The sequence below is a fragment of the Globicephala melas genome, chromosome 1, assembly GCF_963455315.2.
Source record: "Globicephala melas chromosome 1, mGloMel1.2, whole genome shotgun sequence".
Classification (NCBI taxonomy): domain Eukaryota; kingdom Metazoa; phylum Chordata; class Mammalia; order Artiodactyla; family Delphinidae; genus Globicephala; species Globicephala melas.
In genome coordinates this window covers 35878051-35899969 of record NC_083314.1, presented here as the reverse complement: position 1 = coordinate 35899969, position 21919 = coordinate 35878051, and the positions used below count along the sequence as shown (strand labels likewise).

Here is a 21919-nt window from a genome sequence, read left to right as displayed (position 1 = left end):
AATAAGCTTGAAGGTAAAGGGAGAGGAAATAGAGTTATCCTGTGATGTTTTCATCCTCTGCTATGATAAAGAAGGAGAATAGAGTAGAGATGAAGGTATAATAGAGCAGATGGCTTGAGGTGCAAGAACAGACGAGTTGTAGAAAGGAAAATGGTACTGACTGTGAATGAATAAGATACCAAACAGCATACTACTTCTGGGTATATATCCAAAAGAACTGAAAGCAATGTCTTGAAGAGATATCTACACACCCATGTTCATAGCAGCATTACAACCTAAATGTCCACTGATGGATGAATGGAATAAAAAATATTGTCTATACATACAGTGAAATATTGTTCAGTCTGAAAAAAAATTCTGACACATGCTACAACATAGATGGACCTTGAGGACACTATACTAAGTGAAATAAACCTGTCACAAAAAGACAAATACTGTATGGTTGCATTTATATGAGGTATCTAAAGTAGTCAAATTCATAGAAATGGAAAAGTAGAATGGTGGTTGGCAGGGGCTGAAGGATGAAGAGAATGTGGAGTTACTGTTTAATGGATATAGAGCTTTAGTTTTGTAAGATGAAAAAGTTCTGGAGATCTGTTGCATAGCAATGTGAATATACTTAACGCTTCTATACTTCTGAACTGTACACTAAAAATAGTTAAGATCGTAAATTTTATGTTACATTTTTTTTAACCACAATTTCTTTAAAAAAAAAAGATGTCAAACAGCATACACAGTCTGAGAGAAAATGGGGAGAGTAAATCTGTGGTAGCCAATGAGCAAGATCTTATTTTCTCAATAATTGAAATGGTGGAACAGAGCAAACTGACAGCTGGATTTAGAGTGTGGAAGGAGAGAATGAGTGCCCTGGGGGAAAGTATTGGCTTGCTAAGCCTTGAGGATGAGGGAACTGAGTTTGGGGGTTGAGAGTTTGGCTAACATGACGAAGTGGTGGGATCCAGAATGCATCGACATTAAATCAGGAACTCTAAAAACCCTAAGACTATGTCGTTATTCAAGAGTTCATTGACTCCAGAAAAAAAAAAAATCACATAAGGCAAGTGTTTTTCTTTAAAGACAACATTTATTTGAATGATGAATGTACACATTATCAAATGACATTTTACAAGCAACTACAGTTACTTCAGAATTAAACTTCAGAATTAAAACTTGACTCCCATAATTTACAAAAATTGTGCAAATTGGAATTACTGAGTGATTATGCAAAGGTAAAGTATATATGATGAGAAAAACTCAAACCAAGAGGAAATAAAAGTGAAACATTTAACTATATCAGAGAAAGATACTCCTATTAAAATAAAATCAGACTTCCCCCAAAATGTATGCCCATCATAACCACAGGATATGCTTCATACTTTGCTTAAATAATTTAAACCACATTACAACCAAAAGTATATGGTAACAGTGAGTACGCTGATTATAAAAAGAAGAGTCTAGACACAAGGACAGCTCTTTTTAGTGCCTTCCTGAAAAAGGTGACAATTTTCAGAGCTATTTAACTGTTTATATCCATAGCCTGGCTCCAAGTATGTCACAGGTGAGGCTTCAAAAAGTCCTTGAAGAGCACGTAGCAGTAAAACTGGGCTTCCATCTTTATCATCAAGCAAATTTTCTTTGTTCTGCTTGAGGCTAAGTGCATATAGGAGCTAAAACTTATGAAATAATCTCACTGATGTTGAGACCATGCCAACAGACTTGCTGATATTAGGTTTCTCTCCAACCAATGTTCAGTTGGGTTCCAAGCAACAAGGCATACTGAAATAGATGAATTTCTATTTAGGAGACAGCATGAAAGGCAGTGGTATAACTCGAAGTTTAAATATGAGCTTTAACATTCTCTCTATATATACCAATTAAAAGTGCTATAAATAATGGAGCATCAAGCCTATGAGAAGGTATCATTCAATTAAGTGGTCCTTCTTCATATAACATGAAGTAAAGCAAATAATAATTAAATTTTATACTGATAAATATGAATAAAAATAAATGAGGGAGAAATTGAAGCAATGGTTTCATTCTCACTCATTCAAATATTCATTCAACAAACACTTAGGGAATAACTTTACTTTGGGTTCCCACGGCTTTGGATTTAGAGATCACTCTGGTAGTCTCTCCTGTTCTCTTCTTCTCTTTGGCTATGACTCACTAGCAACAAGGAAGCTTTTCTTCCTCAACTGCCACAGCAGTTTTTCTGTATCTTGTTTTTAGCACTTAATCTTAAACTATGATATGTATATGTCTTATTTTTGTTACTAAAATAAGTTCCAAGAGGGCAGAGATGGTATCTTTATTTTATATCTTATAGATTATGTAGGAGAAAGCAGCTTGAAGTCAGATTGGAGCTTGAATTCTACCTTTGCTAATTACTGACCCCCAAGTCTTTGGCCAAGAGAGCCTTTTCGCCTTGGTTTTCTCAGCTGGGATATTATATGCTCACCTAGGTATTATCTTGGAATAATACACACCTTTTAAAGCTATAATGAGGGCTAAATGAGATAAGGCATGAAAGAGCCTCAGCGTACGGCCTGGGCTTAGCAAACTGTCAAATGTTCACACCCTTTTTCTCCTGGGAACCTCAGGGGGACTCTTCATGTTGCCTGTCAACCTTTCTATACTTCCTATCATTCAGGCTTCAACTCTCATGGTGACTGTTTAATACCTTCTCATTTCTCCTTAAATCTCTAACATCTCCTTTCCTAATCTCCCTCTCAGCTGATCATTTTTCTTTTTATTCACCGAGAAAACAGAAGCAACAGAAGAGAACTTCCACATGTGCTTTCATCATCACATCTCCCCACCTACCTTCATCTGCACCCATATATTCTACCTTCCCTCCTGTTACTAAGGCCATGCTCCTATCTAAGGTCTACTCCTCTGCTTAAGTCCTAGATCCCACTCCTTCTAGCTTACCCAGATGTTGCTCCAGCAATTCTTCCTTTTATTTCCTGCCATCATTTTCCCCCTTCCTGCTAAATATTCTCTTCAGCTTACAGGAATAACAGCTATTCCTCCACTCTTAAAAATACTTCCCTTTACTTCTTATTCTTGCCATTACTCTACTTACCTGCTCCTTTTTATAGAAAAACTCCTTGAAAGAGTTAATATCTCCGATTTCTCTCCTTTCATTCTCTCTTAAGGTCACTTCAATCAGCTCTAATTTGCCTCTTTCCTCTACACCAAAACTGCACTTGTCAAGTTCACCAGCAAATCTTGTGCTGCTAAACACAATGGTCAGTTTTCACGACTAATCTTTCCCGATCTCTCAGCAGCATTTGACAGGGTCTATCATTCCCTCCTCATTAAAGTTCTCTCTTTGCATGACTCTAGAGCACCACACTCTGGGGTTCTGTCCTGTATCAGAGCTGCTTCTTCACCCCTGTTTTGGCTCCTCCCCACTCCATGACTCCTAATGTTGGAGGATCCAGGGCTCAGCACTTGGACATTTCCTCTTCGCTAGCCTCTTTCACCCCCTTGATGATCCTACTCGGTTTCATTATTCTGTACATCCATATACTGACAAGGCCCAAATTTGTATGCCAAGCCTGGTCCTATTCCCAAAGTGCTGACCTGTACATCCAGCTACCTTTCCGGCACTTGTATGTGGATGTCTATTAGATTATCTCACACTTAACATCTCCAAAGTGGAACTCATTTTTCTCCCCAGTCTTGCTTTTCATTCTCAGTTGTCGTAATTAATGGCAATTCTGTCCTTCCAGTTACTCAGGCCAAAAAACCCAGGCATCATCATAGACTCCTCCCTTTCTCTCATATCCTGATACAAATTGTCAGCAAACTCTACTGTCACTATCTCAAAAATGCATGCAGAATCTGAACTCTTCTCACCAGCTTGTTGGTAGCCACTCACAATTTATTGGAGTTCTGTGATAGGGTCCACAGGGATTCCCCATCTTCTACCCATGGCTACCTACACTCTCTTCTTAACACAGCAGTTAAAGTGATCATTTGCTTCTCTGCTTAAAACCCTCCAGTGGTTCCCATCTCAGAATAAACACTATGCTCATTACAATGACCTAGCATACTCTGTAGGATCCACCATCCTCACCCTCCTCCTGTACCTCTCTGGTTTCGTCTCTGCCACTCTCTCCCTTGGTCAGTCCATGCAAGGCCACACTGCAGCAGGAACACACCACCTTATTATGATCTTTGCACTTACTGTTCTTTCTTCCTGGAATGCTCTTTCCTTTACAAGTCTAGCTCCTTCACATTAGTCTTTGCTCAAATGTCATTTTCTTAGTGAGAACTTCTCTTCCAACTACCCTGCCCTATCTATCCCCTTTCCTGCTTTCTTTTCCTCCACAATACTTATCATGTTCTTATTTATCTTATTCTTAATTATTTTGCTATTTATTTAGATATTTGTTGAATAGATGAATAAATTTTAACAAAAACAGGGACATAGTTGGCAATGTGAAATAGATGTTAACAATTTTTGTGCATGATTAGTAAAGATGTGCAACAGAACCATATATATTTAGTACTATGCTTAGTGATAAATTTAAATTGAAGGAAATTTTGACATATAAATTAATAAGAATATTTAAAATTTCATTAGATACCCGTTTGTCTTCTGATTAGTTTGCTAGGTTGTATGGATCAACAGAATATACTTCCAGTGTTTCTAAACGAACGTCTTCTTTACGGCTTGTATTTGTATAGTAATTGCTAAATGGAAGAAAAAAGAAAAAAGAAATTCTTTACTCATTGGCCATGATTACTATAAAGGTGTAAAAGTTGTTTCCTTTCCATAATTCCCAACACCAGGTAAGTACTTTTCATGGATGATTTCATTTTATTGTCTTAAATATCCTATGAAGTAACCCCCGTTTTTTGGAAAGACCCATAAAAACAACTTGCTAAGCTGCTAAGTATCCGAGACAGAAGTTGATATTAGGCAGGACTCTTAATGACTAATAACTATGACTCCCAGATTGAAAAAATGTCATAAGCTTTCATTTTATAATATGATCATAAATTTACCTTTGGGGAACCAATCTTCCAATCTAACTTAAAAAGAAAGTTTTTAGATTTGATGTTTAATTCAAAATCCTTACATAGTCATGCAGTACTAAAAGCTTTAAATTATTTTGAAGACATTTTTACTTTTATTCTTTGAAAGCACATGTACTTTGCTGTGTTTCTAAAACTCTTTGCCAAAATTAGCAAAGGACAATAAAATGTGATTGTAATATCATGTAGAACTCTGAGATAAAGTAATACAAAATTATTGGGGAAGAAAGATTACTGTTGAGGGTACTTACAGCCTGTCACTCACTATCATATTTAAGAGGTCAACTTACATATTTAAGGGGAATATACATTAAAATTATTACAAAATGGTAACTTTTAGGTTAATGTGAGATTTAGGTTTTATTAAAATATCTTAGAAGACAAGAAAAAAAATAACATAGTCTCTTCTTCACGTGTTAGGATGACTTTTAAAAATATTTAATTTTATTACTAGACATCAATTTTCGAATGATTCATTACTCATCTTACTTACAAAAAGTATTTAAGGCAACTCAAATGTCTACATCAAGTATCAGAAACTAAATTGAAGTCAGTTAGAAAATGGAAATAAAACAAGTGAGTGATGCTTAAGAATTTAGTTTAACATATATATTTGGTTCATATCAACTGAGACACTTAAATATAGTATTTGATAAAAACATGTTAATAACCTTAATAATCAGACTGGAACATTATGAATTGTTTGAGCTTGTAGGCATTCCTGAAGTTTGCAAATTTTCCTACACATGCAATGCTCTGATAGCAAACTTAGAAGCAGGAAGGGAGGAGATAGAGACCACATTTTCTATTTTTCTTAAATTTCTATTTAAATTACCCTTGGCTAAAATTATCTTCTAACTTCCTGTGAGGAAAGCCATGCAAATGACATCCCTAGTTTTGTTTTCTTGAGACATTTTTCTGTCTTGAATTCTGTGAAACTATTTTCCCCTTTCATCTTACTTCTGACTGTTCCTTCCCCTCCTGCCTCTTAAGCATTACTGTCCTTCTGAGATCTGTTCTCATCCCTATTTTAATCTTCTATGTTCTGTTTAGTACCAAGGCTTCAATTGTGATTTAAATGTCATCTACCTGAGTCCAGTCCTCTCTCTTGATTCCTACGTCATGGGTGCCTGGAAGTAGTAGGTCAGAACTGAACTCATCATCTTTCCCCACAAACATGTCCCTCCCTTCTTTTGATGAACCATTGGGTCCACCCAGTGACATCTGCTTGACTCATTCTTTGTGTCCCCTTCTCCCCACATTCATCAATTCACTAAATCCTGGAAAGCCTATCTTCTTCATAGTGAAAGTATTTCTTACATCTATTCCATCCTCTTGAGCCCCACCACTGCTGCTTTGTTTGACAGCCCAGTACCGCCCCTTCTTTTAAAAATGCAAATCTGAACGTATTGTTTCTTTGCTTAAGATTCTACAGGATAAACACCAATTCCTTGTCATCACATGCAAGGCTTTTGATGATCTAGCTCTTGACCATCTTTCCAGATTTCCCCAAAACTGTTAAATTAAACATTAGTTCAATGGGATGTTAAAAGCATTCATTATATGAGAAAAAAAAAAAGTTCTGCAGTCCAACTAGTTTGAGAGATTAGTTTTTAAAAAATTAAACAGGCGTCTTTATTGTAGGACTTTAAATATTCTCATGGTCATTGTGAATCACCATGAGAAAAATGTAGTATGAATTATTTCCCAATCTTTTTTGATCAGAGAGCACTGTTTCTCCTGAAATCATTCACAAAACCAGGGTAATGTGATACATACTCTGATAAACACTACTGCCAAAAGTACATCTCAAATGTAGACCCTTGCAAGACCAACTGTGCTCAGACCCTCCCAGGCTTAGAGCAAACTATTCAGGTTCAAAGATGCCACTATTACATAGTTTCAATGTAACCCCTTCATGTCTGATGCCTGCACTAGGCATTATAGAACTGTGAACAGTGTAATCAGATCATTTAGATAGATCCAAGTGACTGGGCATGTTAAAGTAATTTTGCTGGAGTTTGTGGGTGACATGTTTAGGGTGACATGACTTGGTCATCCCCCACTGGAAGTTACCTGAGATTTGGTAAGACTTCACATAATTATCCTCCCTAACACTAGCATGTATGGAGACTTAAGAACCTGAGTACATGGAACATTTCCAGGCTGATACCTGATGATATCATTTGCTAAAAATGTATCCTTTGCACCTATCAGAATATTCTGTAATTTCCACAAGGTTTATATGGTCAGGGGGGTCTTTTATGCCACTCCTCCACATAAACCTATGCCACCTTCACCTTCAATCACCATCACACATACTATTTTCCCAGTCATGTCAACTGCTTGTGTAGTTCTCATAATATATGATGGAATGACAAGCCTCTGGGTCTTTGCTCAAACTGCTCCTTCTACCTGGAATACCTTTCTCCCCTTGTTTACACTCTCTTGAGATGCATCTGAAATATCTCCTCCACTGTGGAAACTTTTCTGATTAAAATTCCCAAGCACTGTCCATTTGATTGTGTCCTCACCAAATATCACATGACCCACTATGGCAACATTACTTTATGGATACAAATGTTTTCTAAAAAGAATAAGTTAAAATGTAAAAGTATGTCTAATTTCTGGTTAATAAAACATAGCAAAATATAGAAACCTAGTAGTATATTTAAGGAGTCATGAAAACAACCAAGTGGGAGAAAAGATTACTTGAACAAATAGAAAGGCTTAGTAAATTTCTGAATGGGAAAGCATTACAGAAAGTGTGCCAGTTTTCAACGGTTAATCTATAAACTTAAATGCAATCACAACATATCTGTTTTTAGAAAATGACAAATCATCTAATACTCCTGTAAAAACAAACAGAAGAGAGAGGAAAAGCTTAAAAAATTATAGTGACGGGGTTCTTGCTTTATCAGATATTATAATAGTAGAAAGCTATACTATGTAAACACAAAGTGGTTTGTGATAGAATAGACAGATCACTACAACAACAACAACAAAAGAATCCAGAAACACAATACATCCAGATATGTTAATTATTTGATGTTATCATATGTTAACATATGATCAAGTTAGAACTAACCTTCTAGAAAGTCATTTGGCTATATTTACTAAGCATCTAAATGTTCATACACTTATCCCTAGCAATTCTAGGAATCTAGGCTAAGGAAATAAGGAGATGTGGAAAAAGTTTCTTTAAAGGTGTTTCTCATATCTTATTTATTATCAAAATAAATCTGGAAGCAACCTAAAATTTCCACAATATAGATACATATAATAGAAAAAATATGCAATTAAGTAGGTAAGAAGAAAACCTGATTTAATAAAAAAAAATCTGTACATGAGGCTAAATGAAAAAAAAATTAAGGCAGGAGACTCTAAGCCCAAAATTTCAGTTTTAAAAGGAAAAAGATAAATAATATAAGAAAAATGATCATACCTGTATAGGAACGTACCAAATACCTACAGTTGTTATGACTGGGATTTTTTTCTGTTTTCCAGATTTTTTATTATGTATAAATAAACGTAATCTGATCTGAATAAACACCATTCAAATAAAATTAGTTTGTTATCTTTTAAGTTCTTACAGAAAGGGCCTTCTATTTAACACAAGATACCTTATTGCAGTTATCCCACTGCAGTATTTATTTCATTTAACTTGTCCTTCTGTGTTTAGTTTCAGGCAAGAAGTCAAAATCTTTTGTGCGTTTTGATCAAGCATGCGTTGAACTTACCGTTCTCTGTGTTTTAATATCATGCGTAAGGTGATAGCACCCAAGCAGAAAAGAGTGACTACCCCTGCCGAAAAACCTAGAAAACAAATCAGAGTATCAAATGCTAGAAAAATGTGACCTACCTTGTTTTGAAGTGACTGTGGGGCCTATTCCTAGTGGTGGGGAAAATGTTACGTGACTTTTCTACTTGTTCTTCTTCAGCCATATAAATACTGAATTCCTAGATCATCGTATGTGGGCCTAAAGTTTTGGATTCAATCCAGTCCATATTTAATCTAAAGGACCAACCATTTGACCACAGGGCTCCAGTCAAGTTTCTGTTGAGCTTTTCTGTTCTTTTCAGTTTTATCAGTAATATTCTTGTCACTGGGGTGAAATTAGGAGCTCAGGACACCAGGATCCCATGACTTTGCATAGCAACATTTAACTCTCGGTTGTGAAATATATTTTGTTACTGCAGAATAAGCCAGCCTATTTTGATAGTAACCAAATCATGCAAAAGATCAAGAGTTAAACTAAATTTTTGGTAAACTTTAACTTTCAATTTAAAAACTGGGAATAGCTGTTCAAGTCATTTATTCCATGCTATCCAAAAGTGACAGTTTGTGATGTGAAGTGCACATTAAAAGATACTTAGAACACTAAAAGAAAGATAACTTCTTATGAGTTAAAGTGAAAAAAAAAATTAGCAGTCAGGATATAGGGCCTCACATTTTACATACATTTTTATAAATCACCATTAGAAGTTTTCTTCAAGTATTTAAGAAAACTTACCACAAATAAGAGGAACAAGTGAGCCTAAGGAGAATACAAAATCATGAAAATATTAGTCTAGTTGCATGGTTCCACATATCTCAAAGTCCCATGGTAATGTCCCAGAAATTAATCTCAGCCCCCTCCTCTCTAAGTCTACTTAAAAAGAGATATTGGAACCCTGAATTATACCCACTCTTTCTTTTTTTTTTTTTTTAATAAATGTATTTATTTATTTATTTAGGGCTGCATTGGGTCTTTGTTGCTGCATGCAGGTTTTCGCTAGCTGCGGCGAGAGGGGACTACTCTTTGTTGTGGTGTGTGGGTTTCTCATTGCAGTGGCTTCTCTTGTTGCAGAGCATGGGCTCTAGGCGCATGGGCTTCAGTAGCTGTGGCACACGCGGGCTTCAGTAGTTGTGGCTCGTGGGCTCCATAACACAGGCTCAGTAGTTGTGGCGCACGGGCATAGTTGCTCCGTGGTGTGTGGGATCTTCCCGGACCAGGGTTCGAACCTGTGTCCCCTGCATTGGCAGGCGGATTCTTAACCACTGTGCCACCAGGGAAGTCCCTACCCACTTTTTCTTCATTTCTTATGTAACAACTCCCTTCGCCTTTACATTTTTTTTCCACCTTAATTAAGTTGGGGTAGTTCATCCATGCAAAAAAACAATAAAATCAGCTTTATAATCAGGGATTTCTCAGGTCAGAATGCAAACATTAACTGTTACAACAGGTTGGTTAACATATTTTTGGAGGCCCCTGTCATATTGCTAAGCACTTATAAATCAAGATTCAGCAATAACAGAAGTCTCAGCAGCAACTCCTTTCAAAATACAGTCTATATCTGTGGATTCAACAACCACAGATCAAAAATATTCAAAAAAGCAAAAAATTTCAGAAAGTTCCAAAAAGCAAAACTCACACTGCGAGCCCAGCAACCATTTACATTGTTTTAGGTATAATAAGTAATCTAGAAATGATTTAAAGTATATGGGAGGATATGCACAGGTTATATGCAAGTATTATGCCATTTTATATAAGGGACTTGAGCATCTGCAGATTTTGGTATCCAAGGGGGTCCTGGAACCAATCCCCCTGAGGATACCAAAGGACAACTCTATAAGGTTGTTAGTTTTGCACCTTTTAAGTTAGTGCTCTTCTCTCTTTATTTTCTTTCTTTCCTTCTCCCATTCTTAGAAAGTCTCACTTTTACTACAATAGACCACCGACTTCAAATTCGTCTGTTACTATACCACTGGTCACAGACCTATGTCAATTTAAAACCCAGGAGTCCCTAACATTGAGGGATACTGCTCACTCTCTTCTTTCCAGTGAAACAAGTAGGAGCTGCAGTGAAGCCCTTTGCACTTACTTGGGGATTTGCAAACAGCCAGGGGAGGGTTCCATCCGTGATCTTCCTGACACTGGCTCTGGGGACTGCCTTCTAGGGTATATCCATCTTCACATTCTAAAGTGATGACAGCTCCATACTGATACATTTTTCCAGGCTCCAGACCACTCTGGATTCCATTTATATGCTCTGGGAAGCTACAGTTCACCTCTGAAATTAAAGAAATCTAGTTGAAGCTGAGTCATATTTTGACATTTTACCAAGAACGTAGATACTGCCCTTAATGGAAAGGTTTATGGAACCAATTTAGTTTATTCTCAGTTAGTAAAACTTCACTGAAATAACACAAAATGATGTCCTAGGCATAGCCTTTTAGTGTCAGCCATCTACCTCAGGAACGTCCAGGTAATCATACTAGATTACTTTCCTTCTTTGTGCTTTAGTTTCTAAACCAATAATGTTGAGTAAATTTTATGGATTCTTAGAGAAATGATGAGGGCTGAATGGGTAACATTAAGACTTCTGAATTTTTGTTTCATCAACTTTGACTCTTATTCTCCAATTCTTCTTACATGTAAATGCTTCCTCATTTCTTCTTTCATCTTTCCAGTGTAGGGGCCAATAGTGTGAGATTTTGGATTTGAACCTGACTGTAGGATTTTCTAGCTGTGGGACTTTGTGTAAGTTACAAATCTCTCCATTCTACTGGGACCTCATCTATAATACAGGGATAATGGCACCAATCACTGATATGGTTCTCAGGAGGATTAAATGAGATAATGCATGCAAAGTGCTGTGCACAGAATCTGGCATATGGTAAGAAGTCTCAACTAATATTCAGTATTAATTCATTACTCATATTTCATATGCACTGCTAATGAAAATGACATTCTGAAACTTTTATAAAAATATACCCAAATCCGATCACCACTTAGAGGAAACATATTCAAAAGATAACTTTACTTTTTATGAGTATTTTGTCAAATGCACACTTATCATAACTGTAACCACAGTGTAAATTCAATCTGTACTTTAGTTGTTTGATTTACATAAAGACTTCAACTTTCCATATTTAAATGACTACATAAGTGATAGCTCAGATAGAGCCTCAGCCACTTTTCTTATTTTGCAGTATTTAGATGATTTCATCTATTAATCCAATTAAATTAATCCAATTAAATGCATTTAATTAAATGATCCAATTAATGCATTTATTTGGCTACTTTAAGTTGAAAGTACCTAACTGAATATATCTATTTGGGAAAAATTTTATTTAAAAAATAAGAAAACAAATAAACAACACACCTTTGCAATAAGGGACAGGTCCGTTCCAGGTTCCCTCATGTGTGCAAAGAAGGACTGCCTCTCCTACAAGCAGGTAGCCTCGGTTGCAGCTATACAGGATTGACATTCCGGGAGAAAATCGAGCTATGTCTCCACCGGTATGATTTCCGTGGGGGATCATAAACGGACGTTGACATCCTAAGAAAGCTTAGACACCAATTTAAAAAGATCTTTAATTTATTACAGAGGAACGCATAGCCAGCAAATGGGTGATAGCGATACAGAAAGAAGGCAGGCAACAAGCCAAATAGTCAGTATCCAAAAGTATTCATTTAGCCCAAACCAAACAGTACAGGACAGAGATTTGCATTTCCTACCTATATCATATATGATCTGAAGACAAATGTCAAATGTAAGATAATGAAACATCAGTGGTTACAGCCCACAATTGTAGTCTATCAGAGAATAGTAATCTTTTCTTTTCTCTTTAAATGGTAAAAAGGCTGTAGTCAAGTGTCACACCCTCAAATATCTACAGGAGACAGGAAGTGAAGCCACCAGATATGGTAAGTCACAGAGCACCTGTCCTTCTAAAAATGGCAGCCACTGCCCAATTCAAGATAATGGTACCTTGCAGGAAAGCAGAGGGGGCCCTCACTGTATCACAGGTTCACTGTTTGCCTTGGATGGTGGGGATGGGTTTCATTTAAAATAATACTGTGCTAGCCAAAGAAAACAGTTTTGAACTCAGTTCTTGGTCGCCAGGTGGCAGCCTCTGTTGTAGATAGCCACTGATAGGAATAAAACTACCGATAATAACTAAAATTACAAGACAATTCAGTGAGTTTTAAGGCCAGCTCCATTCTCCAGAATACTCAAAGATCCCTTTCTGGCTGGTATCACAGCCTTAAATATCAAATTATCAAGCAATATTACTGCCAAACATTTGCCCAAAATGGTATGTGCATTTTCCCCATTCTAAAGTAATAAAAATAATAAACTTGGGAGACTCCATCAGTTTCAAAGTTAACCATTATCCTTTCATGTACCTTTTTTCAAAAAGCTTAGAAAGAAAAGGGAAAAAAAGAATGGGCTGAGAAGATAACGCAAGGCAGGTATTTTGTAAATAATATGACTGCCTTAGCTTTTACTTGCTTTTCTTTAGGCGGCATGGCAAGTGCAGGTTCAAAACCCTTTTTCTTTATTCTGTGCAACATCCCATATTTTAGTCCTGAAAATATCTTACCCTTTTTGATACAAGTTGGTACACCTGGCACCCATTTGTTGTCAGTATGACACCTAATCAAGTGACTCCCATTCATGATGAAGCCAGGATCACAGGCAACATGTACTATGTCATTGTGGGAATATGAAGAACGAGTTTTATTCAGCTTGTATCCATGTGTGACTTCTGGATTAGGGCAGTGAGTCACAGGAGGAGATTTTATGCACTGTGGGGGAGGTCCACGCCAAGATCCACGTCCTTTAGAATCACTTATGCACCGTATACTTTTCTCTCCCAGAAGATAGAATCCTTGGTCACATTCATAAGAGACTTCATTTCCATACAGAAAGTGTTCTGCCATTACACCCCTGTGCCTCCCATTGTTAATCACTGGTGGAGGTTGACAGTGGATAACTGCAGAAGAGATTAGGAAATTCTACTTCAGCTAGTACACCATGGTGGACAGTCTTCAATCAGATACTATAAAACTAAATAATAAAACTATGCAACTGCATGTAGTGCATGTAGCTATTAAGTTATTTAAATTTTAGATGCTAGATTATGCTTTCTTTTAAAAAGCTTTATTAAATTTTTGACTACATGAATAACACATACTCATTCCAAAAAAAGTTCAGAAAATACAGTAAAGTATTAAGAAAGGAATAAATACAGCTATGTTCTCATGAAATAGAGAAATAGTCTATATTTGTTATTTTTAAAATTTTGAGCAATTAGCAGGTATATGGCAAATACAGTCATTCCTCGGTATCCACAGGGGATTGGTTCCAGAATCCCCCATCAATACCAAATTCTGAGGATGCTCAAGCCCCTTATATAAAATAGCATAGTGTTTGCATATAACCTACGCACAACCTCCCATATACTTTAAATCATCTCTAGATGACTTATAATACCTAATACAATGTAAACACTGTGTAAATAGTTGTAAATAAAATGTAAGTGCTAGGTAAATAGTAGCCAGAACATAGCAAATTCAAGTTTAGCTTTTGGAAGCTTTCAGGATAAAAAAAAATATTTTTGATCTGCAGTCGACTGACTCCATGGATATGAAACCTGCAGATACAGAGGGCCAACTGTACTCATTTCCTGCTTGACAATTTTGTTTCCCAATGCTAGTACCATACAAACACTAAAACATGTTTCTTATGTACACTGAGCTAGAACACATCGACTGTTAAGGTATAGATTAGTTCTGTAGTGACCTGTTCTCTTTAACCCCCTACAACCCACTGACAACTTTTTTTTTAACTTACCTTTACAAAGTAGAATCTTTTGGAACCAAACCCTATTCCTATCATCTTGACATTTCCGATAAGCATGTCCAGTCAACCGGTACCTAGAGAGAGATTATAATACGTTTTCTCTTCCTAAAAATCACATCTCTGAAACCTAGCCTCCTCAAACCACTAATACAGAAGCACTTCTAAATAAGAAATTTGGCAGAAAGGAGTCAAAACTCCTGGCCCTTCAAGTAAGCAAACTACTTTAGACTTAAGAGTTACTCCCAGCAAAGCCATTTCCATGTCAAGAAAGGACTGAAAAGTCAGAGATGCTACTTAGGCCTTTGGAACCTCACAATCTCTGTTAGTGTGACAACGAGGAACCTCTAGAGGGAGTCACCAAGACAAACTGAGGCTAGAATTAATGCACAAAGCAAGGTGGACACCCTTTCTGAGAATGAATCATACTTACCCATCTTGGCAGGACATATTAACTGGTACCACAGGTGAACCAACTGGAACCTCTTGAAGACCTTCTTTCAAAGGTTGGCATGGTGCTTCTAGAGGAGCAAAGTTGGAATTACTTATACATGCCTGATATAAAAGAGAAAGACAACTCAGGAACTGAAAGTACCTTCACACCGAGGGGCAGAAGGACTCCAATTTCCTGAAGGCATACAGTGAATGGATCTGTTTCCCACAAGCAAGTAGCCAGGATCACAGGTGTAGTCTACAGTCATCCCAGAGACAAAGAGGACCCTATTTCCACCTGTATGCCGACCATGGTGGAGCTCAGAAGGTGGCTGACAGCCTAAAGAAAAAACTTCCCACATAAATACCAACAAAAACTCAAGAACACTAAGTATACAACGTTTGACAATAGACAGTCTGAAACTTTTAAGCCAAAGATCATCAAGCTCTTATTCATTACTGAATGCTTTCTGCTCTTTTGAAGGAACCTGGAACCTTAAAAAAGTTCCTCTCAATTATCTACCCTGACTGTATCCCAGATCCAAGGGAGCATTTGCATAAAGAATATATACAACAACACACATAGACTGTTTTGTTACAGAATGGAAGAAATGGGACAGTAATCTGTGCCCCCTTGCTTTTTTCCATAACTCTAGCTTTGGGTGGGAGATAACAAACAAGAATAAACAAGTAAATACCTCATTTTCCTCTCCACTGAGTTTTTACCTTTTTCACAAACTGGTATTTCAGGATCCCAGGTGTTATTGGCTTTGCAACGAACCTGATTGCTGCCCTTCAAAGTAAATCCATTATTACACTTGAATATCACACTGTCATTGTAGAAATATGGGGCTTCCTTGCTAGATATCTTGTATCCATTTGCAATGTGGACATGTGAGCACTGAACAGCAGGGAGGGAAAGTTTACAGACAGGAGCGGGGCCACTCCAGATGCCCGTCTCTTGATCGTTGCTTGTACAACGGATGGTGCTCTCCCCAATGAGGTTGAACTTCACTCCTCTCTCTGGCCCGGGGTTACATGTGTAAGTGACTGTGGTACCATATAGGACATCTGAGGAACTCCCTGTGTGTACTCCATTGTAGATAACAGGGGGTGGTGGGCAGGTGATATCTGGAGAGATGAAAAGTTACTGTACAATTCTGTTCCAGTATTAAACACCAAAGAAGAGAAATGAGGCTGGTATGAATCTTTTGTTATCAGGTTTCTTGAAGGATATGGGTGAGATGTGATGATATGCATTCTATCAAAGCTCATTATGACACAAAATTCAGTTTAAAAGATTTCATAGGAAAGATTTTTGTAATGTGTTAAAAGTGAAGATGTAGATCAATATCATATTGTGAGGCAGTAAAGTCTGATAGCAAATTATTAATTAAGAAAAGAATTCTTTTTTTAATAACCAGCAGGTCAATAAAAGGCACGGGGGATAGAATTAAACTTTTTTGAGATGGTACATTTTTTTGCTGTGGTGATATGACAGGCTAGCCAAGAATATTTATTGTTGATTGAACATCTACTTTTTGACAGGCAATTGTCTCATCTGCAAAGGAGGGATAGTACCATTTAATTATAATAACTTTGAGGTCTGCAGTCTGATGCTAATGTTACAGATAAGAGGCTAGAGTTCAGAGAAGTTACATAAATTGCCCCCGGTCAATAAGCAGCAGAAATAGAACCTGACTTCAGATCCCACACCAGTTCCCTTTCTCTCCACTAAACTACAGTGTACCCAAAATTAAGGATGGTGGCTCACATACTCATTGACCTTACTACTCTTATTCTCCCATATCACAAAAGAGAATCAGTAACTAAATGCATTTAAATTAAGTGATTGCTAGGCTTTGAAGTAAAAGAAAGCAAAACTGTGCAACTATAACTGTTGACACAGTGAATAGAATGGAATCTAATATTCTTAATCCCATAACATGCCTAAAACAGAAATCTCACAGGATTCTAGACTCTCTGTTATTCATATTTATAGATCTCACATTATTCAAGATCCTTTGTTATTTTTCTACTCACCTTTACAGAGACGAATCTCCATAAACCAAGGAATTGTGCCTTGGCACTGCTGATAAACACTCTCGCTTAGCCGGAACCTAGGGACAAAGAGTCATGACATTTTGCCATCTGGTGACCACTAACCTAAGCAAGAGCTATTGGCTCAATAGCAGACACATTACTTTCGGTACAGGAATCAATAGGAACAAAAACGTAGCCAGCAGCAGCACGACCCACTCATTGCACAGCATGGTTTCCGTTAATGGAAACATAGTTATCAACACTTCCATGAACACGTGACAGGGGGGTCTTTGAGATAAACTCCTACACAGAGCTTGCAGTGTAACTGATAAACCAGACCTAGTTCAGACTGAGACAGTCCTCACTCACCCTTCATCACAAGAAGAGTTGACATCTAGTCTAATAAGTTGGTTCTTGGGTTTTTTAAAGACTTGCTTTCCTATAGGTTCACATTCTGCCACTAAGAAAAGAGAGGAGGATGAGAAATCAACTCAAGGCAATCTCAAAACCAAAAAACATCGACATTCAAAGCCTGGAACCTTTGCATGTTGGGGCAGTGGGTATCCACACTCCCTCAGAGGTACAATGTATGGATTCTTCTCCCACCAGCACATAGCCAGGGTCGCAGCTATATTTTATGGATGTTCCAGGGTCAAAGCGAATCATGTGTCTATCTTCCTTTTGCCCATGGAGGATTTTAGGAGGAGCTTGACAATCTAAAAGAAAGACAGAGAATTTTTCTTATGTAAACAATGATAGAAAGAAACTGAGCCACAGAAAGTGACATTTATGCTACAATTCCACTCTGGTGGCAGTTGTACAGTACAGAAGTAATCTTGTAGCCCAATTTTGGGTAATTTTAGACCAGTGGTTGTCAATTTTTTTTCTGCATTTAGGCAGCTGCAGATTTTTTTTTTTTCCATTCCCACTGGGTGCTCCAATTCCTCTGTTGTACAAGGAATCATCTTGTACATTTCTAATGGGAGATTCTGACCTATCTGTAGGGTTATTTTGCTGAAGTCAAAATCACTTTTCTTTTAAGAAATCACTGTTAAGACAAACATTTTTCCCAGTTGTTTCCCCTTTAAAGAAATAGGCAACTTAGTGGTCCCTAATGATTTTTTCCCCCAAGGATAATCCTACAAAATGAATGAGAGACAGTGTTTAAAAAGCCTTCTTTATAATTTATCTTCACTATATTTTGTAAAATTGAGGGGACTGGAAGTTGGAAAAGGCCCTGCTGAAGTCCATAACCCCTTCTCTAACGCTTCAGAAGGATGAATCAGTGGCACCTGTTCCGAGCATTGGAATACCCACCCTTTTCACAGACTGGTACCGATGGTTCCCATGTGCCTTGGGCATTACATCGGATTCCCTTGCTGCCCTTCATGGTGAAGCCAAATACGCAAGCAAATACCACAGTGTCATTATAAGAATATTGATCTTTCTGCCCGGATGATATTTGGCCTCTTAGGATCTGGGGAGGTGGACACCGAACCTCAGAAACAGAAAGTTCACAGCGTGGGGCAGGGCCGCTCCAGGTCCCAGTCTTCTGACTATCAGTGGTACAACGGATAGTTCTCTCCCCAGTGAGAATGAAGTTCACTCCTTGCTCTGGGCCCCGGTCACAGGTGTAAGTGACTGTGCTTCCATACCGAACATTCATTGAAGAGCTGCCCGTATGTCTTCCATTGAGAATAGGAGGAGGTGGTGGGCAAAGAATTTCTAGGAAATTACAGAGAGAGATGACAAGATTCCGACTGTACTACAAACAAAGAATGTCTTGGGTGTTGCTACATGCCACTCTCACATCCTGGGTTCAGGGACAGTAATATTGGAATCTGTAATGAATCTGTCAAAGTGGCTATAGCAATATAATTCAGAAAGTATGATTTAAAACTTTATTCCTGAATATATCTACTTTGCTGATCCTTTGATTTCTTTTACCAAGTATATAATCTCCTTTATGTGCATGGCCTGGCTGGCAATTGTACATAGTTTTCAGAGAAAGAAAAGCTTAGAAACCCTGTTTTACTTGAGTAAGCAAAGGACAAAGAGGTAATTCAAGGATGTTTCAGTGAAGAACATATCCCTTAAAGATCTAAAGATCTCTGGGGGAGATCTTTGCTCTATAAGATCCTATATAGTAAGAAATGCATGAAAACTTTCAGTTAAGCTGAGAATGTGGTGTCCTGTTGAACCTCTGGCCAAGGAACTAGTTGCAAACCACAGTCACTTAACCTACCTTCACATACTGGAAATTTGGTCCAAAAAGTACGCTGTCCAACAATTACACACTGGCTAGAAGGTTGACCTTGTAATCGATACCTGGAGACAAAGGGAGGTCATTCAGAACTATTAGGCAGAACAAAACCCTCTATTTAAAATCCAAATTCACTTAATTTGTGGGCACCAACTCCTTTTATTGGCATTATCTCTCACAACCTTAAGCTGCCCATCGACCGTCACAGAGAAACCTTCTGCAGGTTTCACAGTACACACCATGCACACATAAGTCAAATGAATTAAATCTCATAGGCCCTCTAGACACTCACCCTTCACTACAGAAAAAGTTCACAGTTGCACCAACCCGAAGACTTGTGGGCCTCTTTAACTGCCCATTGAGAAATGGTCCTGGAGGCTTACACTCTGCCTCTAAGAAAACAAGCCAGAGATGAGCAAAGTGTGGCAAGTAACATAGTAGCCCAAATTCTTAACATTGATTGTAAATTTAGGGTACCTTTACATGTGGGAGCGACAGCACTCCAGTCTCCCGAAGACAAACAGCGAATGGTCTTTTCTCCAAGAAGCAAGTAACCAGGTTCACAGCTGTAGGTCACAGACAATCCCGGGGCAAAGGAATCAACGCTCTCCCCTGTGTGATACCCATTGGCGATTGTGGGAAGTGATGGACACTCCAGGGAGATATCTTTACACACACATATTAGGAAAAATGTCATCAGATAGCTCCTTCACAGTCTGTATTTTGACTTAGTACATACATCCAAATAAATGATACATGGTCTATGCTAAGCAGTCGTCATTAATTTTCAACTCAGTCTTTTAAAGATCAAACAGGTATGGTTTAATTATATCCATTTTATACCACAAATAGTACATTATTTTTTATTTTTAGTTACACTTTATGAATCACATTTGCAGCGTGAAAAACTTCAATTACCAAAAAAAAAGTCCATTTTCACTCATACTCTCATTCTACCCTTAAGCCTATTTTCTGCTCCAAAAGTAGCATGTTGTTATTTATGGGGTTATCCTGCCAGATACTAGTAATATAGTGTTTCTGGATCCTATATGTGATATATCTATACACATATTTTGGGTGTGTATGTATACTCAATACATATTATTCTAGGCCCTGCTTTATTTGCTTAATAATCTATATCTTTCCATGTCAATATATATAGGCCTATCTAAATCTTTATAATCTTTAATCCTATCTATAATCTTTAATTGTTTTGCATGGTCACCCCACTTGAGACTATCTTCAGATCTTCCCTCCCTCCAAGATTATATATCTGTTTACAGACAGATAGAACCATATTTTTCTAATAATAATTTTTCGACCCTTTAATCAATTTAGAATTTATCAATATTGTTCTTTATTAAGAAAATAAATACCTTATTTTGATGGTATAATTTTTGTCAAATATTGCCGGTTCCCATAATTACATAACTGAAATTCAGATTTAGAGTTCAGCAGCAACATAAACCACACCAAATAATAAGGAAAGGAAGAGCTTACAGTAGTTCTTATTTTCAAAGTTACTTGATTTGAAATGTTATGGCTTAGGACATGAGTTTGAAAAATAGTGGATCACTCAGAAAGTATTTATAGAGGCCAAAGAGAACAGCACATCATTTCTGCCAGACTATACTAACAGCTTTTATAGATCAATTTTAAATCTATTCATTGTGTTTTTGCTATTAGAGCCCACATTTCTTCTCGTTTTAACAATAACCCAGATATGCAGTTGAAAACTGTAAAACCCAATTCCCGCAGTCCAAACAAACTCTGGCCCCCATCCTTGTGGGACTTATTCCATTCAATTATTAGGTGTGTTTAGTTAGATTTTTCCATTACAGTTTAAAATTCTTTGCTCTACTGATGTTTGTTGAATGAACATTTACATCCCTCTACAACCAAGAAAAAGCCAGGAAACTGTAATTTTCACCCTTTCCGTTGTTTCCTCCCTCCACCCTTACCATTCATACATCCACACTGTTCTTCCTTCAGAATGATACCAAACTTAATCTGCACAGAAATGCGAGGCTCCAAGCTCCTGAATCAGTTTTATTTTCATTCTACTCACCACTCTCACAGGTTGGTAGTGGTGTTGGTCCCCATGTTTTATTTGCTTGGCACCAAACAGTTTTGTTTCCTTTCATGGTGAAGTTGGCATTACAGGTAAATGTCACAGAATCACCATGTCTGTATGGTGGTCTAGACATTTTATTTCTGTATCCACCTGGTACTATGGGCTCAGAGCAAATAGAATTTTTATTGTAATATTCACAGATAGGAGCAGCTTTATCCCAGATTCCATTTACATTGTCTTTAGTTATACAAAAAAGAATACTTTCTCCAATGAGGCGGAAGGCACTCGAGCAGCTGTACCTCACCACAGCGTTAACAGCTATGGGACTAGGATGATAACTATTCCGCCCATTTTTGATACGAGGAGGAGGGTCACAAAAAATCCCTGCAAAGTAGAAAAGAAAATATGTGGTCATACTGATCATG

At 37.4% G+C, this 21919-nt stretch overlaps 1 protein-coding gene across 1 annotated transcript in view; it reads right to left on the bottom strand.

Annotated features, from left to right (window-relative positions):
* Positions 1–1102: 1102 nt before the first annotated feature.
* CR2 (complement C3d receptor 2) overlaps positions 1103–21919 on the bottom strand; it is a 34113-nt gene continuing 13296 nt past the window's right edge. The window contains exons 9-27 of the mRNA XM_070043671.1: positions 21489–21878; positions 19898–20086; positions 19713–19812; positions 19403–19485; positions 18475–18882; positions 17697–17873; positions 17527–17617; positions 17158–17234; positions 15841–16245; positions 15278–15454; positions 15116–15203; positions 14677–14759; positions 13424–13816; positions 12199–12384; positions 10915–11103; positions 9564–9587; positions 8790–8865; positions 4599–4704; positions 1103–1776 (exon numbers count right to left, since the gene is read on the bottom strand). Of these exons, the coding sequence (XP_069899772.1) occupies positions 4614–4704; positions 8790–8865; positions 9564–9587; positions 10915–11103; positions 12199–12384; positions 13424–13816; positions 14677–14759; positions 15116–15203; positions 15278–15454; positions 15841–16245; positions 17158–17234; positions 17527–17617; positions 17697–17873; positions 18475–18882; positions 19403–19485; positions 19713–19812; positions 19898–20086; positions 21489–21878 (3227 nt within the window). The 3' untranslated portion in view covers positions 1103–1776; positions 4599–4613. The remainder of the gene's footprint in view (positions 1777–4598; positions 4705–8789; positions 8866–9563; positions 9588–10914; positions 11104–12198; positions 12385–13423; positions 13817–14676; positions 14760–15115; positions 15204–15277; positions 15455–15840; positions 16246–17157; positions 17235–17526; positions 17618–17696; positions 17874–18474; positions 18883–19402; positions 19486–19712; positions 19813–19897; positions 20087–21488; positions 21879–21919) is intronic.